Below are 21,040 nucleotides of genomic sequence, written 5' to 3' on the forward strand. Positions count from 1 at the left end.
ATATATATATAGTATTATAGACATGATTTGCATCCCTATCTGTGATGATAGACTATGGTTTGCAACCCTAGCTGTGATTGTGTGTGACGCGAAGCCCGCGTCGTGCTCTTACGAAATGTACAGAGCCATTTTCGTGTGTAAACGCTCAGGCTGTCGCATCCACAAAGGACGGAGTATGAGGCGTCCGAAAGACGGAGCGAGACAAAGTATCAAAGCGTCAACCGTCGTCTGTCTCGCACCGTTCCTCGCTCGCTTTTAGTCCATGGGGGGCGCACTCAGGATTTAATCTTGCAAGGGAGGGGGCCGAGTTGAACGGATAAAAAATATTTTTAATGATTAATGTAACCACGACAGAAGTAATTCAAGAGCTTTGTAAAACGAAAAAAGGACCTAGATTTGGTTGGGATGTGAAAACAAAATAACATTTTAAGTTACGTTTGTATTTGGCGCTTCGCCGTGTATTCTTTTGTTTCTCTTATATATGTTTCTGTATGCTTTCGCTTTCCGTATGCTAACACCTTCTTCTTTCTTGTTGCTTACAATAAAGCCACCTTATACCTTAAATGTTTCTAGCATAATTTATCCTTTCGCATCAGATTTTATTGTTTTAATAAATTTTTATAATCGCCTAATGCATTAAAAATATTTTTATCCGTTCGACTCGCCCCCTACCCCCCACCCCTCCCAAGATTGATGATTTCCAAATATCGCGCCCTGTCGTCTTCGAGAACTCAAGGATATTCGCGTTTACCTTAAGAGAGCGCACACCTTTATTACATGCACATAGATAAGAAATCGACGGCTTGTATTTATGGACAAGAACCCGGCGGGTGTGTGACTCCTAGCAATTTCAAGAGAATTTTGCGCTAAGGTCAGCTAAGGTGTTGGCAACGTCGTGTACAGTTGGTGCGCATTGCGTCTCCCAACAAGTTTGAATTTATTTGACGAAATCAGAAATAAGATATTAAGAAAAATGCAAGGTGATGAGTGTTCATCATGTAAATATCAGAATTTAAAGACTGCAGTTTGTGAAGGAAGAATAGAAAGTGTAAGAAAGATAATTAGTTCTCATTGCCCATGTTGCTCACAAGAATGGAAAGATACGTCAGATGGATATGCTTTACTTTGTTCTGCTGTTCAGAACAAACGTACAGAGATCGCCAAACTACTTTTAAGAAGCAGTTTCAAAGTTAACAGCAGACACGAAGGTCCTTGCGATACTCCACTTCATTTCGCTGCTCTAAATGGTGATACAGAGTTTGTTCACATGCTTCTACTTAGAGGTGCTAATTTTAATGCTGAAAACACGTGTGGTATAACTCCACTTCACAATGCAGTTAAAAGTATGAACCTGGAAATGATTCACATGCTCTTAAATCAGGGAGTAAATGTTAACGCCGCTGACAAATGCGGTACAACTCCTCTGCACCTTGCTGTTAAAAACAATAGCAAAGAAATTACCACCTTACTTCTAAATAGAGAGGCCAATGTCAATGGTAAAGGAAACAATGCTATAACTTCTGGTCGTATTGCATCAGACACAGGGTATTTACAAATTGTTTAGTATCTTTTAAAATATGTAGCACACTTTAATTCTGTGCGTGCCTCTATGTTTAGGAAAGGTTGTACACCATTGCACCTTGCTGTTGAGGAAGGTAATGAAGAACTTACCCAATTGCTTTTAAGTAGTGGTGCTAATGTAGATGCTAAACAACATAATGATAAAACTTCTCTGCACCTTGCAACACAGCATGGGTATTTAAACATTGTTGAGCACCTTTTAAACTACAGAGCTGATGTTAACTCTGTCTATACCTCTGAAGCTTGCGATGGGTATACATCGTTGCACCTTGCTGCTGAATGCGGTCACAAAGAAATTATCAAATTGCTGTTAAGTCGAGGTGCTGATGTAAATGCTAGAGGAAAATGTGGTAAAACTTCGCTTCATCTTGCGGCGGAGCATGGATATTTAAAAATTGTTGAGCACCTTTTAACATACGAAGCTGATGTTAATTTTGTGTGTACCTCTGCAACTTGGCACAGTTGTACACCATTGCACCTTGCTGCTGACAATGGTCACAAAGAAATTGTCAAATTGCTATTAAGTCGAGGTGCTGATGTAAATGTTAGGGACCCCTGTAGAGGGTTGACTGCTCTTTCTTGTGCAATTGAAAGAGGTGATATAGAAGTTGTAGAACTATTGCTAAAGTGTGGTGCCAACCAACATGCTACAATTGGATCTGACTTCATGTCACCACTCGAAGTAGCTGCTGAATTTGGTCGCGTAACAATTGCAGAACTGCTCTTAAAATTTGGTGCCAAAGTTGATTCTGCGATTACACAGGGCATGGGAACACCACTCCATACTGCTGCTGCATCTGGCCAACTAGAAATTATCAAGCTTCTCTTAAAAGCGGGTGCCAGTGTTGATTCTACAGATGAATATGGTGAAACAGCATTTCACTATGCTTGTGTGGAAGGTGATGAGCAAATTGTTACAGCTCTCCTAGAACACGGAGCTGATGTTAATTTTGTATGTACCCATGCAACTCTGCACGGTTGTACACCATTGCACCTTGCTGCTGACAATGGTCACAAAGAAATTATCAAATTGCTTTTCCATCGAGGTGCTGATGTAAATGCTAGGGACTTCTGTAGAGGGTGGACTGCTCTTAATTATGCAATTGCAAACGGTAATATAGAAGTTGTAGAACTATTGCTAAAGTGCGGTGCCAATCAATATGCTGCAATTGAATCTGACTCCATGTCACCACTCCACATGGCTGCTCAATTTGGTCGTATAACAATTACAGAGCTGCTCTTAAAATTTGGTGCCGAAGTTGATTCTACAGATGATTCTGGTATAACAGCATTTTCCTATGCTTGTGAAGGAGGTCATGAACAAATTGTTACAGCTCTTCTAGAACACGGTGCTGATATCACTATTCAGAGTAATTACGAGATGCTTCACGTCGCTCTGGATGGTATCAAAGTATTTTGTGATAAAAATCATTGTTTGCATTCTCAATATCATAACTGTGATAGTCGTGACATCTTTACTTATGTAAACATTGCCGACATTCTTAAACGTCATATAGTTAAGATAAAAGTTGCAAATTTATATGGAGCTGACGAATATGTGCATTCAATTAGTAGCGATGATGAAGAGCAAAGGGATTTTCCAAATGAATCTGTAAAGGAAATAGCACGCGTGTATTATAGTAAGAAGGTTCGTAAGGAAAGAAGGTTGGCCAGAAAAGATTTTCAGAATGAATGTGAGGAAGAAATAGCAATCATGAAGAATGAGAAGGTTGTTAATGCTGATATCACATTTTATGATATATTGACAAAAGATATAAGTCAATTAACAATATATGCACGAAATGAAAATATAGTAAAGGCTATCAGATCAGATGATTATAGAAAAAAATTTCCAATATATGCAAATATGATAAATAGTAATTTTAAGAAGGGACAAAAAAGGAAAGAGATTCTGGAACAAGCTTAAAAAATTTTCCATTTTCTCTATAACAATTTCCCTCAGTTATCACGTAGCTGTACCGAAAGAATATTTTTTTACCTAAATGATGCAGATATAACAGTTTTAATGGACGCTTGCAAGCCTATTGTATATTGTCAGCAATATTGATATTAATAATGTGATATTTATTTTAAACGAGTTAAGGAGAAATATTCTAAAAGTCGAGGACAGTCATAGTTTTTATCAATTTTTAAATGTGTTTATTCTAATGTTATGAAATAAGATATTTTATTTGTTTTAAATAGATTGCCAACATGCAAAGCAATGTTGGGGGGCTTGCCTCGCCTGCCTCAATAAAGTATATTTTATATAAATAATTCTACTTTGAATTTGGAAATATACCTCGGTTCATGAGCTCGTTATTGTGAGCCTATGATTTGCCATTCAATAAACTCAAATTCAAATTTAAATTCAGTGCCTATTTTAATTCATCCTTTCACTGCTACGCATTTCTGTCTATTGTGGGGTATTCTAATTCCTGTGTAGGTCGTTTTAATAAGAATTTTAATAAGAACACAAGGACAAACACGTCTTGTATGATAAGAGTCAGAATTTGTAATGACAAAATTCAGTGTACAATTAATGAACATAAAACTATGGTTACATATCAGTATTTATAATAAAAGAAGCCTACTGCTCTTCTTGGATATATCTGTGATAAAATGACTTTATATTGTATATAAATATAATACTAACGAAGAAAGTTAGGGATTACTTAAGATAATTTAATAGAGATTTGTAAGGAAGTGCCTAACCATCCGCCATATTGCTGTGACATCGTATCCTCCAACCAAAATGAAAAGCGACATATAAAAAAGAAGAGCTGGTAAGAGACCATAGGTAAAAGAATAAATTATACTATAGAGTAATATATTTATGAATGCTTTTGTTTGACACACACTGTTGTCAGTTATAGATAGATATACAGTGGGGGACATAAACATATGTGGACACCCTTTAAAACAGAATAACTTGTTTAAAATTGCTCTAAACGACTTGAGTTTTTTTGAGAAGCTAGGAGGATTAATTTGCTAGGTGACGTGTTTCGTCGTTTTCAACATACTCGCAATTGGTCGGAATAGCGAAGAACATAGTGAAGGCCGTTTTTCCAACTTTTTTATTCGAGCCTATAATGAAAATTTAAAAATCCCGTTTGTAGATTTAAGTAAGTTGTATACGTGCTGAGAGTTTCATCGAAATCGGTTGATGCAGAAACAAGCAACAGGCATCGAAATATGTAAGAATCTTTAGGTTTATTACAGTTATAGGCCGAAAACTGCAGGAAACTGTGATTTCCACCCTGAGGCGAATTCAGGAGACTTTTCTCGCTCCCCTCTGGATCCGCCCTTGTGTAACTCATAGCTACGTTAATCGATTTTGATGAAATTTTCAGCATGTATACAACTTATTTAAATCTACAAACGAGTTTTTTTTAAATTTTCATGACAGGCTCAGATAAAAAAGTTGAAAAATCGATCCTCACTATTTTCTTCGCTATTCCTACCAATTGCAATTTTTTTCAAAACGACTATATACGTCACCTAGCAAACTAATTCTTCTAGCTTCTCAAAAAAATTCATGTCTTATGGACCAATTTTAAACAAGTTATTCTGCTTTATAGGGTGTCCACACAATTTTGTCCCACACTGTAATTGTCCAATATCTAGCGCCCGAAGTTCGGTAAGCGGAGAATTAAAAGAAATATCAGACACTTTGCAAATATATAGTTTTAAGTTCGGTAACAGAACAGCCTAGGGTTGGAAACACCCCCTCAAAGAAATTATATTTTAATAATAGCGCCCATATCTGCGAAATCGTAAAGATATCGAAGAAAGTTAAATATAAACTTTCATTGGTTCTTAACAATCTACAACATGGTAGTAAAGAATATGCGGAAAAATATGGTGGGAATGAATTCAGAAAATAATTAATTCTTTTCGCAATTTTTTTTGGTCATGTTACAGGTCATTGGGAAGTATGAAACTTTTTTCAATACATTTTTTATAATGAAAACTCAATTTTTTCAAAGTGGTGTTCCTGCAAGTATAGTTGTTCCAGAGTAGTGGTTTATCTACGGACACGGTTTATTTCTAGAACAAGAAAGAGATATTGAATTGGAACCACCTGAACTTCACTTCTGCAATGTATCAGATTTTTTTTTATTTCAAATTACCAAACTTCCCTTGCATGTTTCATCCTCCGAAGTTTAGCAGTATTTAACACTTATGACTTATTAAATATCTAACGGTTGAATCCTTCTTATTCGTTACAGGTTTCCACTGTGAAGAGTGATTAATTGAACAGTAGACAAATTCATCTGTATAGAAGATTTATTAATGATACATATATGTATACGCACAGACGTCCACCTGTGTGGCATAAATAAAATATATAGATATACAATATATGTATATATTTTACATATAATGACGATGAGTGAAAATAGACTGATCATCCTTGCTTTGTTGGACTTTGGTAAAATAGTTCGTACCAGAAGGAGGAGATAATATACGAAACGCCAAAGCAAATGCTAATTGGGCACTGTAATCTTACCGTATTTACATTTCTTAATAGGTATACAAGTTGACAACGTGGACATCTGCCATTTGCCCCATCGTTTACAGCCCAGTCATATTGGCTAATAAATCAGTGGCAAACGGATCCTTACAAACGATTTCATTCTAATTCCTCCAATAGGTTTTCGTTATTTTTGCACTTCACTGTTTCTATGATGCATTCCCCCCTTAAGTCCATCAGGTTTTTTTACTCCTGACTTCCATTGAATACTTATCTAATACGTGCCCCATAATTGATGACGAATGGAATTCTTTCTTCGTATTTTGTTAAATAGAAGGAGTTACATTGAAATTTTATTAAATATGGTGATGCAAATCTATCATTCTTTAGTTGAAATTTCTGTGACTAAATACAGGTACAGAAGGAGCAATTGTGACGTAATTACACGTTGAATAATTTTTCAAGAGTATTTAATCGCGACAGCATATTTCAAATTATTGTTAACGAAGAGGTTAAGCGGCGTTCATAAGTGAATGAAGATGATTGTGTATGAATAGACGCGATTGTTAGCTTACTATAGTTTACGTATGAAGCAACGTAATACTACGCCAGTGGTTTAGAAAGTGCTAAAGCTGCACGACGTACATTGTAGAATCTTATTCGTTGAATTAACAATTTTTGTTTTGAAAAGATTTGTATGGATTTGAAGAAACTGAAAATCAAAATACTGTAAAGACTGGAATGTTTCAAAACGTTGATCTAACTATGATCTGTCTATGGAATTCTGAAATGGGAACAATGTTTAAAAGCTTTTAAACAATTGAATTGTAAAATATACAGTCGTTTTCAGATTTCGTTTAACTGTCAAGTGTTGTACTAAAAAAAAGTTGGTCTATGAAAGAACACACCGATTGACGAGCAACTCGAAGATTTACATTATTAAATTGTTATGTAAATTTTTCTCAACAATGCAACCTCTTACTGAGATAATTATGGCATACAGAGATATACATATTTTGAAGTAATCTTAGGATTGGAAATGGCGGTTAGCAATTTTCAAATTCTGAAAAAAAATTGAGATAAAATTAAGTAACTTCTACTACCCTTTGCATTCTAAATAAGAATTAAAAGAGTGTTATTAATTATATAAACATTTTCTTCCGAAGTTTTTCTTGTTACTTTTAAATTAGATAAATCATTATTCAAACAATTTTATAATGATTTCGTTAGTATAATTTTCATATTTTATAGCAAATTTCAGGCACTAACGACAAAAATAAAATTGAACTGTTTATCGAATGAGTAAAAAGAAAATTATAATGATATGCCTTTAATCGGACATTTTTCTTGATTTTCAAAATATTTACTACTTCAGTGAAATGATCTATTCTTCATGATGACCATCAAGCTTATAGAAATTCTTTTTCATGTAGCGTTAACATACAATTACTAAAAAAATTAGTAACAGAATCATATTTCGTCAACAATTATCGACAACTTAAATAACAATTTTTTTTAATCTTAGCTACTCATATTACCGTTGATTGTTTATAAATATAATACCATCAGTATTTTTAGCAAATATAATATTCTTAAAGCAATTACATGCCATACTTTTACAAACGTGGGTTTCAAAATACGATGAATTTTTTTTTTAAAAATTGAAGAAGGAAGTAGAAGATTAAACCAAATAGAGTTAAGCCATCAAAAGTCAATGAATTGCAACTATTAAAAGCTTGAAGGCTTTCTTCGAAACGAGTTGGAGGAATTAATTCCTGTCTCATTATATTCTATCACATTTCTTAAAGTATTAAACGAAGCTTGACCATGAAGCGGTATAGTAAATTCGGTGTATAAATAATCAAGTTCCGTTTAATAATGAAATGGTAGTAATGGATTCCATTTTACAAGCACACCCGTCGATTTGCATATTATGCTACGTACTTCCTATTGGACGGCATCTTACGGTACGGAGATTTTTCTTTTCTTTACCAAAAAAATCGAATCTCGACGAGGAACAACTTAGTCATTGGATGCAGGGAAATGCATACGATTAAGATTTAAAAAATTTAATTTAAATCGCGATGTTTTACAACATTTTATTGTATAGAGTGTTTGCTAAAATTTATAACCTGTGCAAGAAAATTTTGTGTGATGTAAAGTGCACATTTCAGCGCAATTAAATAAGCAGCTATCTTGCAAAAAAATAAGTGCTTTGAAGGAATTTTATTTGTTCAAATTTCTCATACTAATACTATATTCGTTTATACTACTTAGTCTTTGTTTAGTAACTTCAAATTAATTCTGGACTTTACACCCAATCAAAATATAGCTGACCATAAGGCAACATAAAATTTGGTTAGGTAAAATTCATAGAAATGATTTCAAGTATATTTCTAAGACAAATTTAAATTGTGGGTTCATATTTCAATTTATTTTTTTATGACATTCAGATTACATGTATTAATTGCCCTGCTTCTATACAGCAAAACTGTTAGAGTCACGGCTCACCCAATGTTTTCTTAGAAAAGAAAGGATAAAACGAAAAATATTTCTTCATACTATAAAAATGTACTTTTATATTGGAAAAATATATAGTCACTGAATTATCACATATGCATTTCTTTTGCATCTAATTTGCCAAATTTTTAGTTCCTTTCTGCCATACACCGAGCTTCCACAATCTCAACGACACGTTTTCTTCTTCGAGTTAACTCGAGGCTGCGACATTCTCGAAATGACATTCTTTGGATTTTCAGTAGTCTCGCCTTACATTCGACTATTCTATCATCCAATATCCAAACTGAAGAATGTCGATGCATACTTAGGAATATATGTGTATACAACGTCAGAGTTGGACAAAATTTTTATTCTTAAATAAAGATTATTTTGTGACGTATAAAGTAATTTTTGAATCATGTCCACCTTTACGAGTAAGAAATGAAAAAACATTAAAATAAGATTAGTAATATTATTTTCAAATAAATGACAATGAAAAAATATTGTTCCGTTATATATGCATAGCATGCATATAGTTAATTTTCTAAACATTCTACATACATATTTAGTTCGCTTGATTATAGATACTCAAAATAGTTGTCTAGACATTCAAACTAATTTGCCTAGTTAAACTTTTTTGTTCATATGTATGTTCGTCCACAATGTTAGGAGCATAAAGTCCACAATGCAAAAATATTTGTCCTCTACGCAAAACAGTTGGTGCCAAATTTGTAAACACTAACGATCGCAAATATAAACGTGGCAATATATTGTAATAAATACGTAAACGCATAATTTCGTTCACCTCTCAATAACTTCGAATTAAATTCTGATAGTCTATCATCGAAACTATTATATTCCATTTAGTCAACTGAAATCGCTTCGAAATTCTCGTTTCTCTTTAATTCCAAGTTTTCGATTGCCTTTCAGTTTCGTGGCGTCAAAATCGATCCAATCGCCAAATAAATGCCCAACTCTGATTAAACTACAGTAGCGCAAAATACGATCGTGAATCATAACCAGCAACTTAAGACTGCTTATGAATCATTCGCAAGAAACAAACTCATACTCGAGTACCTCGTGGCTTATTAGTAACAAAGAAAAAACTCCAGCTACACGTACGAAACTAACGACGCGTAACTTCCACGATGCTAATTAGCATAATTATGTTAAAGTCTTTCTAGCGCTGTGCACATTGTGTATTTTACGAGGAAAAATGCGCGGTGCGTCGACGGTTATTATAGTCGGAACAAAATCTAGTGGTCGCACCCCCGGTTATAAATCACCTCAGACACAACTACGGTAAGTGTTCGCTACAAGCTCGCGGCCTCGGACCAGTCACGAGCTTACAGCGCGTACGGACACGTTTTTAAGGCCGATTTCATCTCGTCTTTTACTTCACTTTATTTTGGCATCATCTGTAACATGACCATCTTCTCCGGGGACACCCTGTATATGTAAGTTTGCACATAGAAACGACAAATATAATGGCCAAATAACTAAAGACTACAGTAGGGGTAATCCCCTTTGAATAGTCAACTGATTTCGTTCCGACGTCAGACGATGAACGCCTCCAGAAATCTGTAAAGTCGTTACTACGACGTTCGAAAAATATGTAGGATTGGTAATATGTAGAATATGCAGAAGACACTTCGTTATATCGATAAACACTGAAGTAGAGTTTACACCCTTAGCCACGTCGAATGAAAAGTTCGTCGTGACGTTTTTACTTTCTTCTTCAAACGACGCCAGGTTCTCCTTCGTAGCGGTAGTCACGAAGTAAAGTAGAATGCACATGGCAACCATTTGTGACTATAAATTAACATTGAGACTTTCAGTTATTTATTCGTAAAGGGCACTTAAATGGTAAACTCAGCGAATGCTTCCTTAATTGTACTCAGCGTTCTCTGTTCTCTTGATCTGAGATTTTCCGCGTAGCAGTGAACCAGTTCGACTACTCGTACCTAGAACACCTCTTGACTATTGTAAAATACTTGTTATTGAGATAACATCGGTGAACTTTCTTTTGGGAATTCGTCAGGAAAGCTTGAGAAATTAAATTCAGCGAAAGTTCTGTCGCACTTCATGTTTTCTTCGATTACCGTGTTACTTTCACTTCGACGGGCTTGTCGAACCCAATCGTTTGCGAAGGACACTTTTAAAAGAAAGACAGTGACGATTCTGTCACGACGAATACTTGGCTTTTTCTCGATAGTCGTGTTTAATTTTAACGGCTTGTATTGAAGAACTAAAATCCCCTTCCAATTTTGATCAACTAATCCCTGACCTTTTTGTATAACTTATTATGACAGTATCATATGTTACTCTTTCTTCAGATACACTGAAGGAACATTCAGCGACCATTTTCTGCAACTTTTCTTTATATACGTCAGGTGTTAGCCTTCGAACGTGTCTTGCAATTGACTTGAAGAGTGTTCCTTCCACTTCTGTCTGCTTTCCAGCCACTCGACCACGACGGACACTTCGAAAATACAATTCGATGGGAATAGTCAATGATCGAAGGGAATTAATGATTCACGATCCATTGGAGAACGCTTGTGTCACCTCCGCCAGTGGAGATTAATCGTGTATCATCTTGAAGAAACGACACGTTCGTAACGTGACTCGAATGGCCGCCGTACGTATGGCAAAGGGACTGGAACAAAGCAATTGATTTGTTTTAATTGTATTTTCATTTTCATAGGTCTTTATGTGTCAAGCAGTGATGAGGTTTGTAGGGAGTGTCAAGAAATGGGTTGGATATGCTTGGTTTATCAGAGCTTTTCACTATTGCTTGGAACACTTTATTCGTATACAGCAAGGGTGTCGAACTTGCGACTCGCGAGCCGCAGTGGCTCCTTCTCCTCTTAGCCTACTCCGTAGAGCCGCAGGAGAACGGTCCCCTCCACACCTACTGATGAATTTCTCCTCCGGGTGCCGCACTCTTTTCCTGCTGGGTCTCGTACAACGCCTGGAGAAAAATAAGTGGGCGAACCGGCTGACCGGAGGCCCGACTCGTGTGGCTCTCGGAGTGGGGAAGTTCGACACCCCTGCTGTACAGTGTGAGAAATGAATACAGTACGCACTCGGCATAAGCCCGTCGGGGCTGGCGGCGGGCGTACGACGCATTGCGGACACTATTCCGCGCGGCCAATGGCGCGAGTGAGAAAACCCAAGAGCGAGCGAGAGGCTCTTTCGAGAGGTCGCTCGTTCTCGGGTTCTCTCACTTTTGCACCAAGGATTCCAAGAAATGGCGGGGATAGTCGCCGTACAACGCAAGGTAGAGACGGGCTTATAACGAGTGCGGACTGTATTTCCAGATCTTTTGGTGTTGTTATGGAGTGTTATAAGGTATCGTATAATTATGGTTAATCAACTCATTTAAATGTACGGTATAATTGTATATATTGATGTAACTTCATTAGAAAAAAATAAAAATGGTAATTATATAGAAAAGGGTACGCCTCGCCGGTTTTGATGGGCTTGAAATATGTTATCAAGACCATTATTCTGAACAACTTTTTCCTATACATGTTACCACAGCTCGGCCTTAGTTTTTGAGATATTCATTAAAATATTTTGGTATTTATTCGGAATCAAGTACACCTGTGTTGATCATTTTCGAGATATGGGTATAGATTTGGGGACACGTTGTGAGCGAGAGGACCCCTGTTACAGGGGCTCGTAATTATGTGTAAGTATGTAGTTAAAAAAAAATAGTAGAAAAAATAATTAACAATAATTTTGTATTAATATCTCGGAAATCAATAAATACCCGAACCTAGATTTTTATATTTGAAGTTTACCCTCTCCCTTTCCACCACACGGCTCATGTAAGAAGTTTAACTGTGCGAATTACCTTCGGTTGGCAAGCTGGATAAGAGAACAGCTTCACTTTTCCAAAATCGTCTCCAGTTGCGAGGAGTTTCGAGTCTCTACTACGAGTACAGTTATTCACGTCTGTACCGTCTGCACCTTCAGGCCATATTCCAATTGTCTCGAAGGATATGACGCAGCTATGAGTTGTCCATTCTACGTCCCTTAGCATTGAAGATTGTGGAATCTGACGGCAAACTCCGGGATTCCCTATGCAATTTTATACACGTTAAACAAACCCGTAAACGACAAAATGATGAAGGTTGCATTTTTTATTTTATATTATTTTATGAAGTGGTACCAATGAAAGAAAACTGATGATTATCGATAGTTTCTGAATATTAGACACTGATAAATGGTTTAATACTAATTGGAAATGTTTTCAAGTTATTCGATGGATTTTTTTCACATCCGAATGGCTCTCAAGTAGGACGATATTAGGAAGTAATTCAGGGGTATATATTTTGTTTTATGTAATTTTCTTCTTTACTTTATTTTCCGCCACTTTGCGTGTTATGTACTTTAGTATATCAATACCCATTAATTTACTTACAGTATAGCAGCTCATAGTCTCCGCTATTGCTACGTAAGTATTGTCCATCCGTTGACCAATCCAGATGAGTTATAAAACTGGAATGACCCTGAAATACATTTTTACGTTTAGGTAAAAAAATAATGCTCCTTCAAAGCGTTGTACGTATTCTTTTTTCTAACTTTATTATATATATATATATATTTATTTAATTTCGACCTTGCCGTCCAGAAATGTGACTTGGTTTACAATTCCTCTTAAACTCACACCCACACACATCTCCCGCTCGCACACACTCATCCACACCCATTCTACACTCGCCTCTATATATTTAACGGAGTCCTATACTATCCGCTTTTCTATTGAAACTAGTCCCTCCCCTAATATTCTTTTCTATTGCACGCTCTTATTCTTTGGTGTCATTTTGCCCTCTCTCCTTTCTTATCTTTTTCTTTCCTCCTTCCTTCTATACCCACTACTTCTACCCCTTAACCACTCCACCACCTCCTCTAATCTTCTCTCCTGAAGTATTTTTTCCACACTTATATTTATTCTTTCCACCACTGTACAGTTCTCCGCCAGATGTTTTAACGACCCTATGTCCCTTTCGCATAACTTACACCTCCTACCCTCTTCTTTCATCCAATATCTATTCCCCTCTTCCATATTTCCGCATCTTGCTCTTGCCATAAGGCTCTGATTTCCTCTTACTCCTCTCTCTTCCAAATATTTTGTAAGTTCACCCTATATATATACTTGTACATTCTGTTGTACCTTGCTTTCCTTATCCTATTCCACTGCCATTGTCCTTGGTTTTCTCTGTCCTTCTCTTTCAGTATTCTCATTATTTCCTTCCCTTCCCCTTTTTCTAGTTCTATACCTAATTAACTGAACCCGTTTCTATTTAAATACTCTGTCGTCTCTCTACTATTTCTTGTGTTAAATCCCTCCTTTTTCCTTTCCCATAGACACTCCTTCGCTAGGCAACGTCCTTCTGCATCCTCTATTCTTTCCTCGAATCTAATCACTCTTGCTCCCGCTTTAACTCGTAGCTTCTCCCTCTTTGTTTCCTCCAGTACAATATAGTCAGGCGTCGTTCTGTCCAGCTTTAGGCACCATTTTATGTACTTTGTCTGCACTCTCTCCAATTCCTCCCTGTCTCTCCATCCAAATATTTCCACCCCGTACATCATTATCCCCACTATTAAATAGTCAAACAGTAGCATCTTTTTCTTCCAGTCGTCTCTAAACAATCTCTCCCCTATACCCCACACTTGTCCTACTGCCATATCTGCTGCCTTTGCCCTTTCTCTAACATGTCCTGCGATTCTTTTGCAGCTTTACTCCCAGGTATCTAAACTTCTTAACCGTTTCAATTTCCTTCCCAATCCATTTCCACTCTGTCTTCTTCTTCTTTCCACCACCTTTGCTTAAACACCGTGATCTTCGACTGTTCGACGTTTAGTTTCAACTTTTTCCTACATAGATGCGTTCTCAATCTTCGCAACATCTCCCTCATATCTTCTTCCTTCTCTGTTATCATTACCACATCATCTGCGTAATCCAGCGTCCAAAACTTCTCCTTACACACTCTCACCCCCCCCCTTTTTGTACTTTTTCCATTTCCCCCTCTAGATCCGATAAGTACACCGAAAATAAGGTCGGGCTTAGCACGCATCCTTGCCTAACTCCCTTCCCTGTCCAAAATTCCTCTGATTCCGTTCCATTTACTCTCACCACATTTACTACCTCCTCATACACTCACATCGCCCTTTCTATCAAACCTACTCTTACACCTCTTCTTTCCATACATTCCCATAGCTTTGCCCTCTCCACACTATCAAAAGCGGCCCTTAAATCCATATGGAACGCAAACATTTTTCCTCCCTTCTTGCTTAGTTCTCTTTCCACCACATGTTGCAAGACGTAGACGTTTTCCATCGTTCCTCTATTTCTACGAAAACCTGCTTGCGGTTCATTCAGTGTTCCCTTTTACTGTATATCTTCCACTATTCTTCCATTTAACACGGCCGCATACACTTTATATGCTGTGTCCAGCAAGGTGATCCCTCTATAATTGCCCACATCCTCAATATTGCCCTTCTTATGCAACGGCACAATCACCCTTCCTCCAATCTTTCGAGAAACAATTGTATTAAACTTTACAATTTGTATTAAACTCTCCCTCAAACTTCCCACACTGTATATCCACGCCTCCCCAGGGATACCTGCTGCTTTCTTCTTTTTCAACCCATTTAGTTGCTTTAGGATTTCTTCTTCCGTCAACTCCTCTTCCGCGTGTTCCTCCTCTATCCTTTTTCTCTTTTGTATTGTTACTCTTTCCTCCGATCCCTCTAACAGCTGAATAAAGTCCTCCCTCCATTCCTTGATCGTGCTTTTTTCCCCTATCTCCATCTTCCTTCTCCTTTCCTTGTTTATAAATTTCCATGTCTCTGTTACCGCCCTTACCTTCATTATTTCATTTATCGTTTTTTCTCTACTCTCATTCATCTTTTTCTCTCTCAGTTCTCTCATCTCCTTCTTCCTTTTTAAGAGCTCTTCCCTTGTTAGGCTCCCTTTCTTCCATTTCTTATAGGCGATCTTAACTTTCCTTTCCATTGTTTTACATTCCCTATCCCGCCATACTGCATGACCTATTTTCTTTACCTTCCATCTGCATTTCTTAGTTACATTGCTTCGTGTATTCTTTCAGCTCCCTCCATGCTTCCTGCACTTCCTCTGCTTGTCCCTCATATTTCTCACACTTGCTTTTAAATTCCTTGATGCTTTCCACGTCCTATATTATGATTTCTTTCTCCTTCTCCTTCTCTTCTCCCTGTCTCTTTCCATCCTGTTCCCTTCCCATACTACCTTCAGTGGTAGGTGATCCGACTCCGTTCTCTCCTTAACAGTGAAGCTCTTTATTCTATTCCAACCTTCATTATTTGTTAACACGTAGTTAATTACCGTTGCTCCTTGTTTTCCCACATATGTATACTCCCCATTCTCGTCGCCTACCATGTTACCATTTAATATCTGCCATCCCTTATCCTCTGCTATTCGTATTAGTCTTCTGCCTTCCGTGTTTGTCTTTTTGTCTTTCGAGCTTCTCTTACTTCGCTTCTCCTCATCCTCGCTCTCCCATCGCCTACCCTCTGTTCCTACTCTCGCATTGAAGTCCCCTCCCCCCCAATTAACAACACCTCCTCCCTCTCCTGAATAAATATATACATTTTCTTTCGGAGGCTACCTTCGTAGCCCAGCCCCTTTCCTCGAGTTGTGTCAGAAAGCACGATACCCCACGTAGAGGGGCAAGGTGTCGGGGGATACCCCCTATCGCTCTTCCCCTTTCCCCGGTTGACATCGGCATATAAAGCGTTTGGGCAGCCTGCCCTTGACCTTGTTCCATCTGCTTTCTTTTATCCATGTTTCCGTAAAACCTACAAAGTCTTGCTTCTCTACAAACTCCCAGAAGCCTCTATCCTTACCCAGTAATCCCGCTACATTCCAGAACACTATACTCCCCCCCCCCCTCCTTCCCTATCTGTCCCTTCTTCTTCGTCTTCTTCTAAGCCCTGTGCGTATACCCGCAAGGTCTCCCTAAAAATTTGCACCTTTCCCGGCTTTCCCTTCCCCCTACCACCTTACCCATTTCCCCTCAATCCTCAACTTCTGATATCCTACCTTTACCTCTTTCCCATTACTCCTTTCCGTCTTAGCGAAATGCACAATCTCCTGTTGTATTTCCCTTTCCAACCGCGTCAGGTTGTGATCTATATAAATTTTCATACCTCGTAGCTTACTTTTCCGTTCCATAATCGTTTGCTTATTCCCCAGTTGTCCACCCTCTGTATCATTGTACCTCTCTTTTCCTCTTCTGACTCACTCAAAATCACACTGCACACCCAATTCTTTCTCACAGAAATTTCTAACTCCTTCCTTTATATCCTCCCCTTTTATCTGTAGTCCCCTTATTATCATGTTGTTTTTCCTCTGTTTCTTCTTTTGTGCTTCCAACAATCCCTCTAGCGTTTTAATGCCCTCCTCCATCCTTTTTGTCCCTTCCTCTCCTCCTGATTCTCTCCTCTCTTCTACCGTGTCTAATCTATCCTTTAGTCCAGCGAAGGCCAGCTCGAGCCATTTGGGAGCCCGGGCTCCATGATGTTTACCATAGTCGCGCGGAAGGGGAGCTCGAAAGCCAGTGATAACGTGAGCGCGCCACAGATAAGGAAACCTGTGAGTGTGTAGGTAGTAGCGTACGGCGCAGGCTCGTGCCCATAGGCTGAAATAACTGGCCCTCTTAGGAGCTGCAGTCGCAGGGATCAATGGGGCCTCCAAGAATCCCATCATTCAAGCCTATCGTACGGGTATGAGCCACACACTACTACAGTTGTCCCTATCCGTGGCACGCCCATGTTATCATTGGTTTTCGACTTCCCGTTCCGCGCGGCTCTGGTAAACATCATGGGGCCCGGGCTCCCAAATGGCTCGGTCTGGCCTTCACTGCTCTAATCTCTTTATTTTCACCGTTAACTACTCTCTTTCCCTTTCCCATTCCTTTTCCTTTCTCCTCATTCCTTCTCTTATTTCTTTTTTTATTTCCTCTTTCATTTTTCTCATTTCTTCCCATATTCCCTTTAGCATGTTCCTAATTCCTTTTCCCTCGTCTTTCAGCTCCTCCGTCCCCTCGTTCTCTTGTGCTCCTTCCTCATCCCCCCTTGCTCTGCATACCTGCTTCTTCTCTTTGTTTCTTCTCCTCTCCTCTCCAGAATCTATCCAGCCCGCTTTCGGCCTTTGCTGTTGTACCTTTCCCTCTGTTCGCTCTTGTCACTGTCCCCTCTTAAATCCCACCTTCCTTACCTACCGCCCCTACTACCTTCTTTACCGACTTGCTTCGGTCTCCCATCCTATTGTGAGCCCTAACCCCAACTGCTTGCTCTCAACGTCCGCACCTTCCTTCTCCCCTTATACACCCTTTTTTCCCCTCCCGTTACTTACCCCTTTTCCCGATCTCCTCTACGCTATTTCTCTATATCTCCTTTTACAAAGTACCCTCTTAAACTAACAGATATCCTATAAATTTCACGCACACTCGTCACACTCCACTCGCCTACATGCACGCCACCTAACCAAGTCCTTTTTCTAACTTTATTTTTGCCTAGAAAATAAGAAAAGTTCGATGCGTGTTAGTTTTCAAGGCCACTAGAATATGGGTTTGCAGCTATCGCCGTGATAGAAGTGCCCAACTTTTGTGCAAATAGTAACTACTGTTGTGCGTGCTCTTAGCAAGCAATATTTAAACAAACGTATGAGCGTATATGTGACTATGAGTATGATAGTTTCAGAGACATTACATTTTTCAGATAATAATAAGTTTTGCAAGCTATTATTAATACTTTGTAAAATTTTATATTATGCAGAAATCAGTAACAGTAGATTATTGAATATATTTTGAAAAATACTTATTCTTTGCACTGAGTAATATAGAATACCTAAGTGTTTTAAATCGAAAATTTTGAGTAATTAAACTTTCTAAAACAAGGCCGTAATGTAGCGCATATTTAATAATTATTGTTTATTCAACAATATGTTAAATAAATGAATAAATAAATATGTTGATAATATGGCATGCTATGGGTCTCTCTGTACCATACAACTTTTTTAAATAAAGTTTTTCTATATTTCTAAAAATAACATATATTCCAGGTAAACAGAGTTATTGGGCCACCCTGTATAACGAAACGAGGAAAACGGATATGAGTACCTATTGTTAACCGAAATAATTCTTCAATAACTGTAGAAAATATTGTACAATAACTCTACAAAAATATTTATACTATTAAGAGTTCAATAAAATAGTAAGGTTTTATAAAAACCTATACATTTTTTAAATATGTATTATCATGAGCTACCAAGTGCAGAAAATTAAGTAATCATATCTTAGTCGGATTATCTGCTATTATATAGTAATGAAAGTATTGGATGTGTTTTTGCGATAATTTTTAGTAACAATGTATCATCATGTAACGTAATGTCTCCTCATTTTCGAGTGACTAAAAGACATGTCTTACTCTACGTCTTCGTATCCGCTTCGGCTAGAAATGAAGAAAAGATATGTGTTAAGTAATATTTGTAACTTTAATTACTTTATGCTAAATAATATTGAAAATTCTATTTGGAATTATTCGTATTATTGTAATTATTTTATTAACAGTGTGGCTGTGATATATTTTGTTTCTTTCTCATTATGATCTGCTTATTATTTTATAATCTATAAACTACATATATCCTACATTGAACTGTATTAATACATTCTCTAATAATCTAATTATTCACTAATCGATTTTTTTAAAAATAACTATTCTTTCAACAAATTGTATTTTCCCGCTTTTAGGAATTGACGCTAATCAAAAATGTGGCAGTAGGTACATGTATACAGGGTGAAATAAAAACCATGAAGTGGCATATATTCCAAGCGCACACATACGTACACCATCTATACGGTAATAACTCTGAACTAAGAAATTTTCTGACATGTGTCGCGCGAAATTTGAAATACCACGTTTCTACCACTCTGTATATGTTTGAAATGAACGGAAAGTTCCCTAAACAAAAATGTTTGATCCCAATTTGTTAAAATATATAATTTACTAACACCATTAGTGAAACGTTTAAAATATATTTGATTTTAATTTCAGTCAATACATTTATAATTATAAAACCGAAAAGGACCCATTAATTCATTCATTCGATATAAGAATTATTTACATTGCAGCATGCTTGGACACCAATCATTTTTATTATATTTTGGTAACGATAATTACATACCCATTAAAAAATATGAATGTTAATGATATACCACAAGGAAAAGCCTATCTACAAATGATATGATCACAAAATTTTGTATAATATATAAAAGCAAATTGTACAGCGGTACATTTTCGAAAAGTCAATGTTGATGTTATAATATTATATACGAAATACATTTACAAGCAACACTGTGTTTTAAAAATTGTTTTATTTTAGTTTATACAGGGTGTAATAAAAACCATTATGCGTTCGGGGATACGATTTTTCTAGAACGGAAGAACAATATGAACTTGCAGATGAACTTTTGTTCATATCGAAGTATACAGTTCAATTCTAATTAAACGACTTTGAAAATTACTTGAGTACATGCAAATTTAACCGTTCATAACATAATTTGAATTGTGATATAGTTTCTGACAGAACTTACAAGCAATATTTTATAGGAAAGTATCATCTGTTTTACTAGGTAATAAACACTTACACTAAGGTCAAAAAACGGGGTTCAAAATGTGGAAAATTTGAGACCCGAATGAATTTAAATATGAAGCAGAATGGTTAACAGTTAACATCAGCTACGAAGCAAAAACGAAGCAACGATTCATAAATTTAAAAAGTAAAAGGTATTAAGGATTGATGCGCATATTCCTAAAATACAGGTTGTCCCAAAACTCAGGGACTTCCCGGAACATGCTATATCCTGATGCAAAAAGAAATTGAAAAGTCCTTTACCGTTTTGGGATCCGAGGCTTTGTTCTCGAGATATTAGCAGTCGAACATCCGGGCCACGCAGTTTAAAACAGAAACAACTGAGCCGACTGTGCTGCTTCATTTTCGTGGTTTGAACGACGCCTTTAATACGTCCAAATAACGTCTTAAGAACTTCAGACCACAGGCGTTCATTTCTGCGCGGTCGGCCCTACTATGTGCGTGAATCTGTATCTATACGCGCCTCCTGCATCAACGTGCGAGCAGTCACTGCTCCGCGCTCAGCTATTTCGGGTTTAAACTGCGCGGCCCGAATTCGACCGCTAATATCTCGAGAACGAAGCCACGGATTTCAAAACGGTAATGGACTTTTCGATTTCTTTTTGTATCAGGATATTGTATGTTCCGGGAAGTCCCTGAATTTTGGGGCACCCTGTATATCAATCCATAATGCACAACAGAGAATATTACAAACTCTTGTGATTAAAAATATGCAGTACTATTTTGTTTCATTTATTATAATTCTTTCTGTCTTATGAAATATCACACGTGTGAAATAT

General features: G+C 37.3%; 2 protein-coding genes across 6 annotated transcripts in view; one reads left to right on the plus strand and one right to left on the minus strand.

The window, feature by feature from the left end:
• Positions 1-832: 832 nt before the first annotated feature.
• On the plus strand, positions 833-3,849 carry LOC143374594 (uncharacterized). Its single transcript, XM_076822842.1, is given in 1 exon segment — positions 833-3,849. A coding segment is annotated over 1 exon segment (2,535 nt). The 5' UTR covers positions 833-973; the 3' UTR covers positions 3,509-3,849.
• Positions 3,850-5,853: 2,004 nt separating this feature from the next.
• LOC143374550 (echinoderm microtubule-associated protein-like 2) overlaps positions 5,854-21,040 on the minus strand; it is a 129,395-nt gene continuing 114,208 nt past the window's right edge. For 4 of the 5 annotated variants that reach the window (XM_076822759.1, XM_076822762.1, XM_076822761.1 and 1 more), the window contains 4 exons: positions 19,037-19,060; positions 12,987-13,074; positions 12,417-12,643; positions 5,854-11,213 (listed from right to left, as the gene is read on the minus strand). In XM_076822759.1, coding sequence (XP_076678874.1) covers positions 11,085-11,213; positions 12,417-12,643; positions 12,987-13,074; positions 19,037-19,060 — 468 coding nt within the window. In that variant the 3' untranslated portion in view covers positions 5,854-11,084. The remainder of the gene's footprint in view (positions 11,214-12,416; positions 12,644-12,986; positions 13,075-19,036; positions 19,061-21,040) is intronic. The other variant, XM_076822760.1, reaches the window with a different exon arrangement.

Source organism: Andrena cerasifolii, chromosome 11 (assembly GCF_050908995.1).
Source record: "Andrena cerasifolii isolate SP2316 chromosome 11, iyAndCera1_principal, whole genome shotgun sequence".
NCBI classification, from domain to species: Eukaryota; Metazoa; Arthropoda; class Insecta; order Hymenoptera; family Andrenidae; genus Andrena; species Andrena cerasifolii.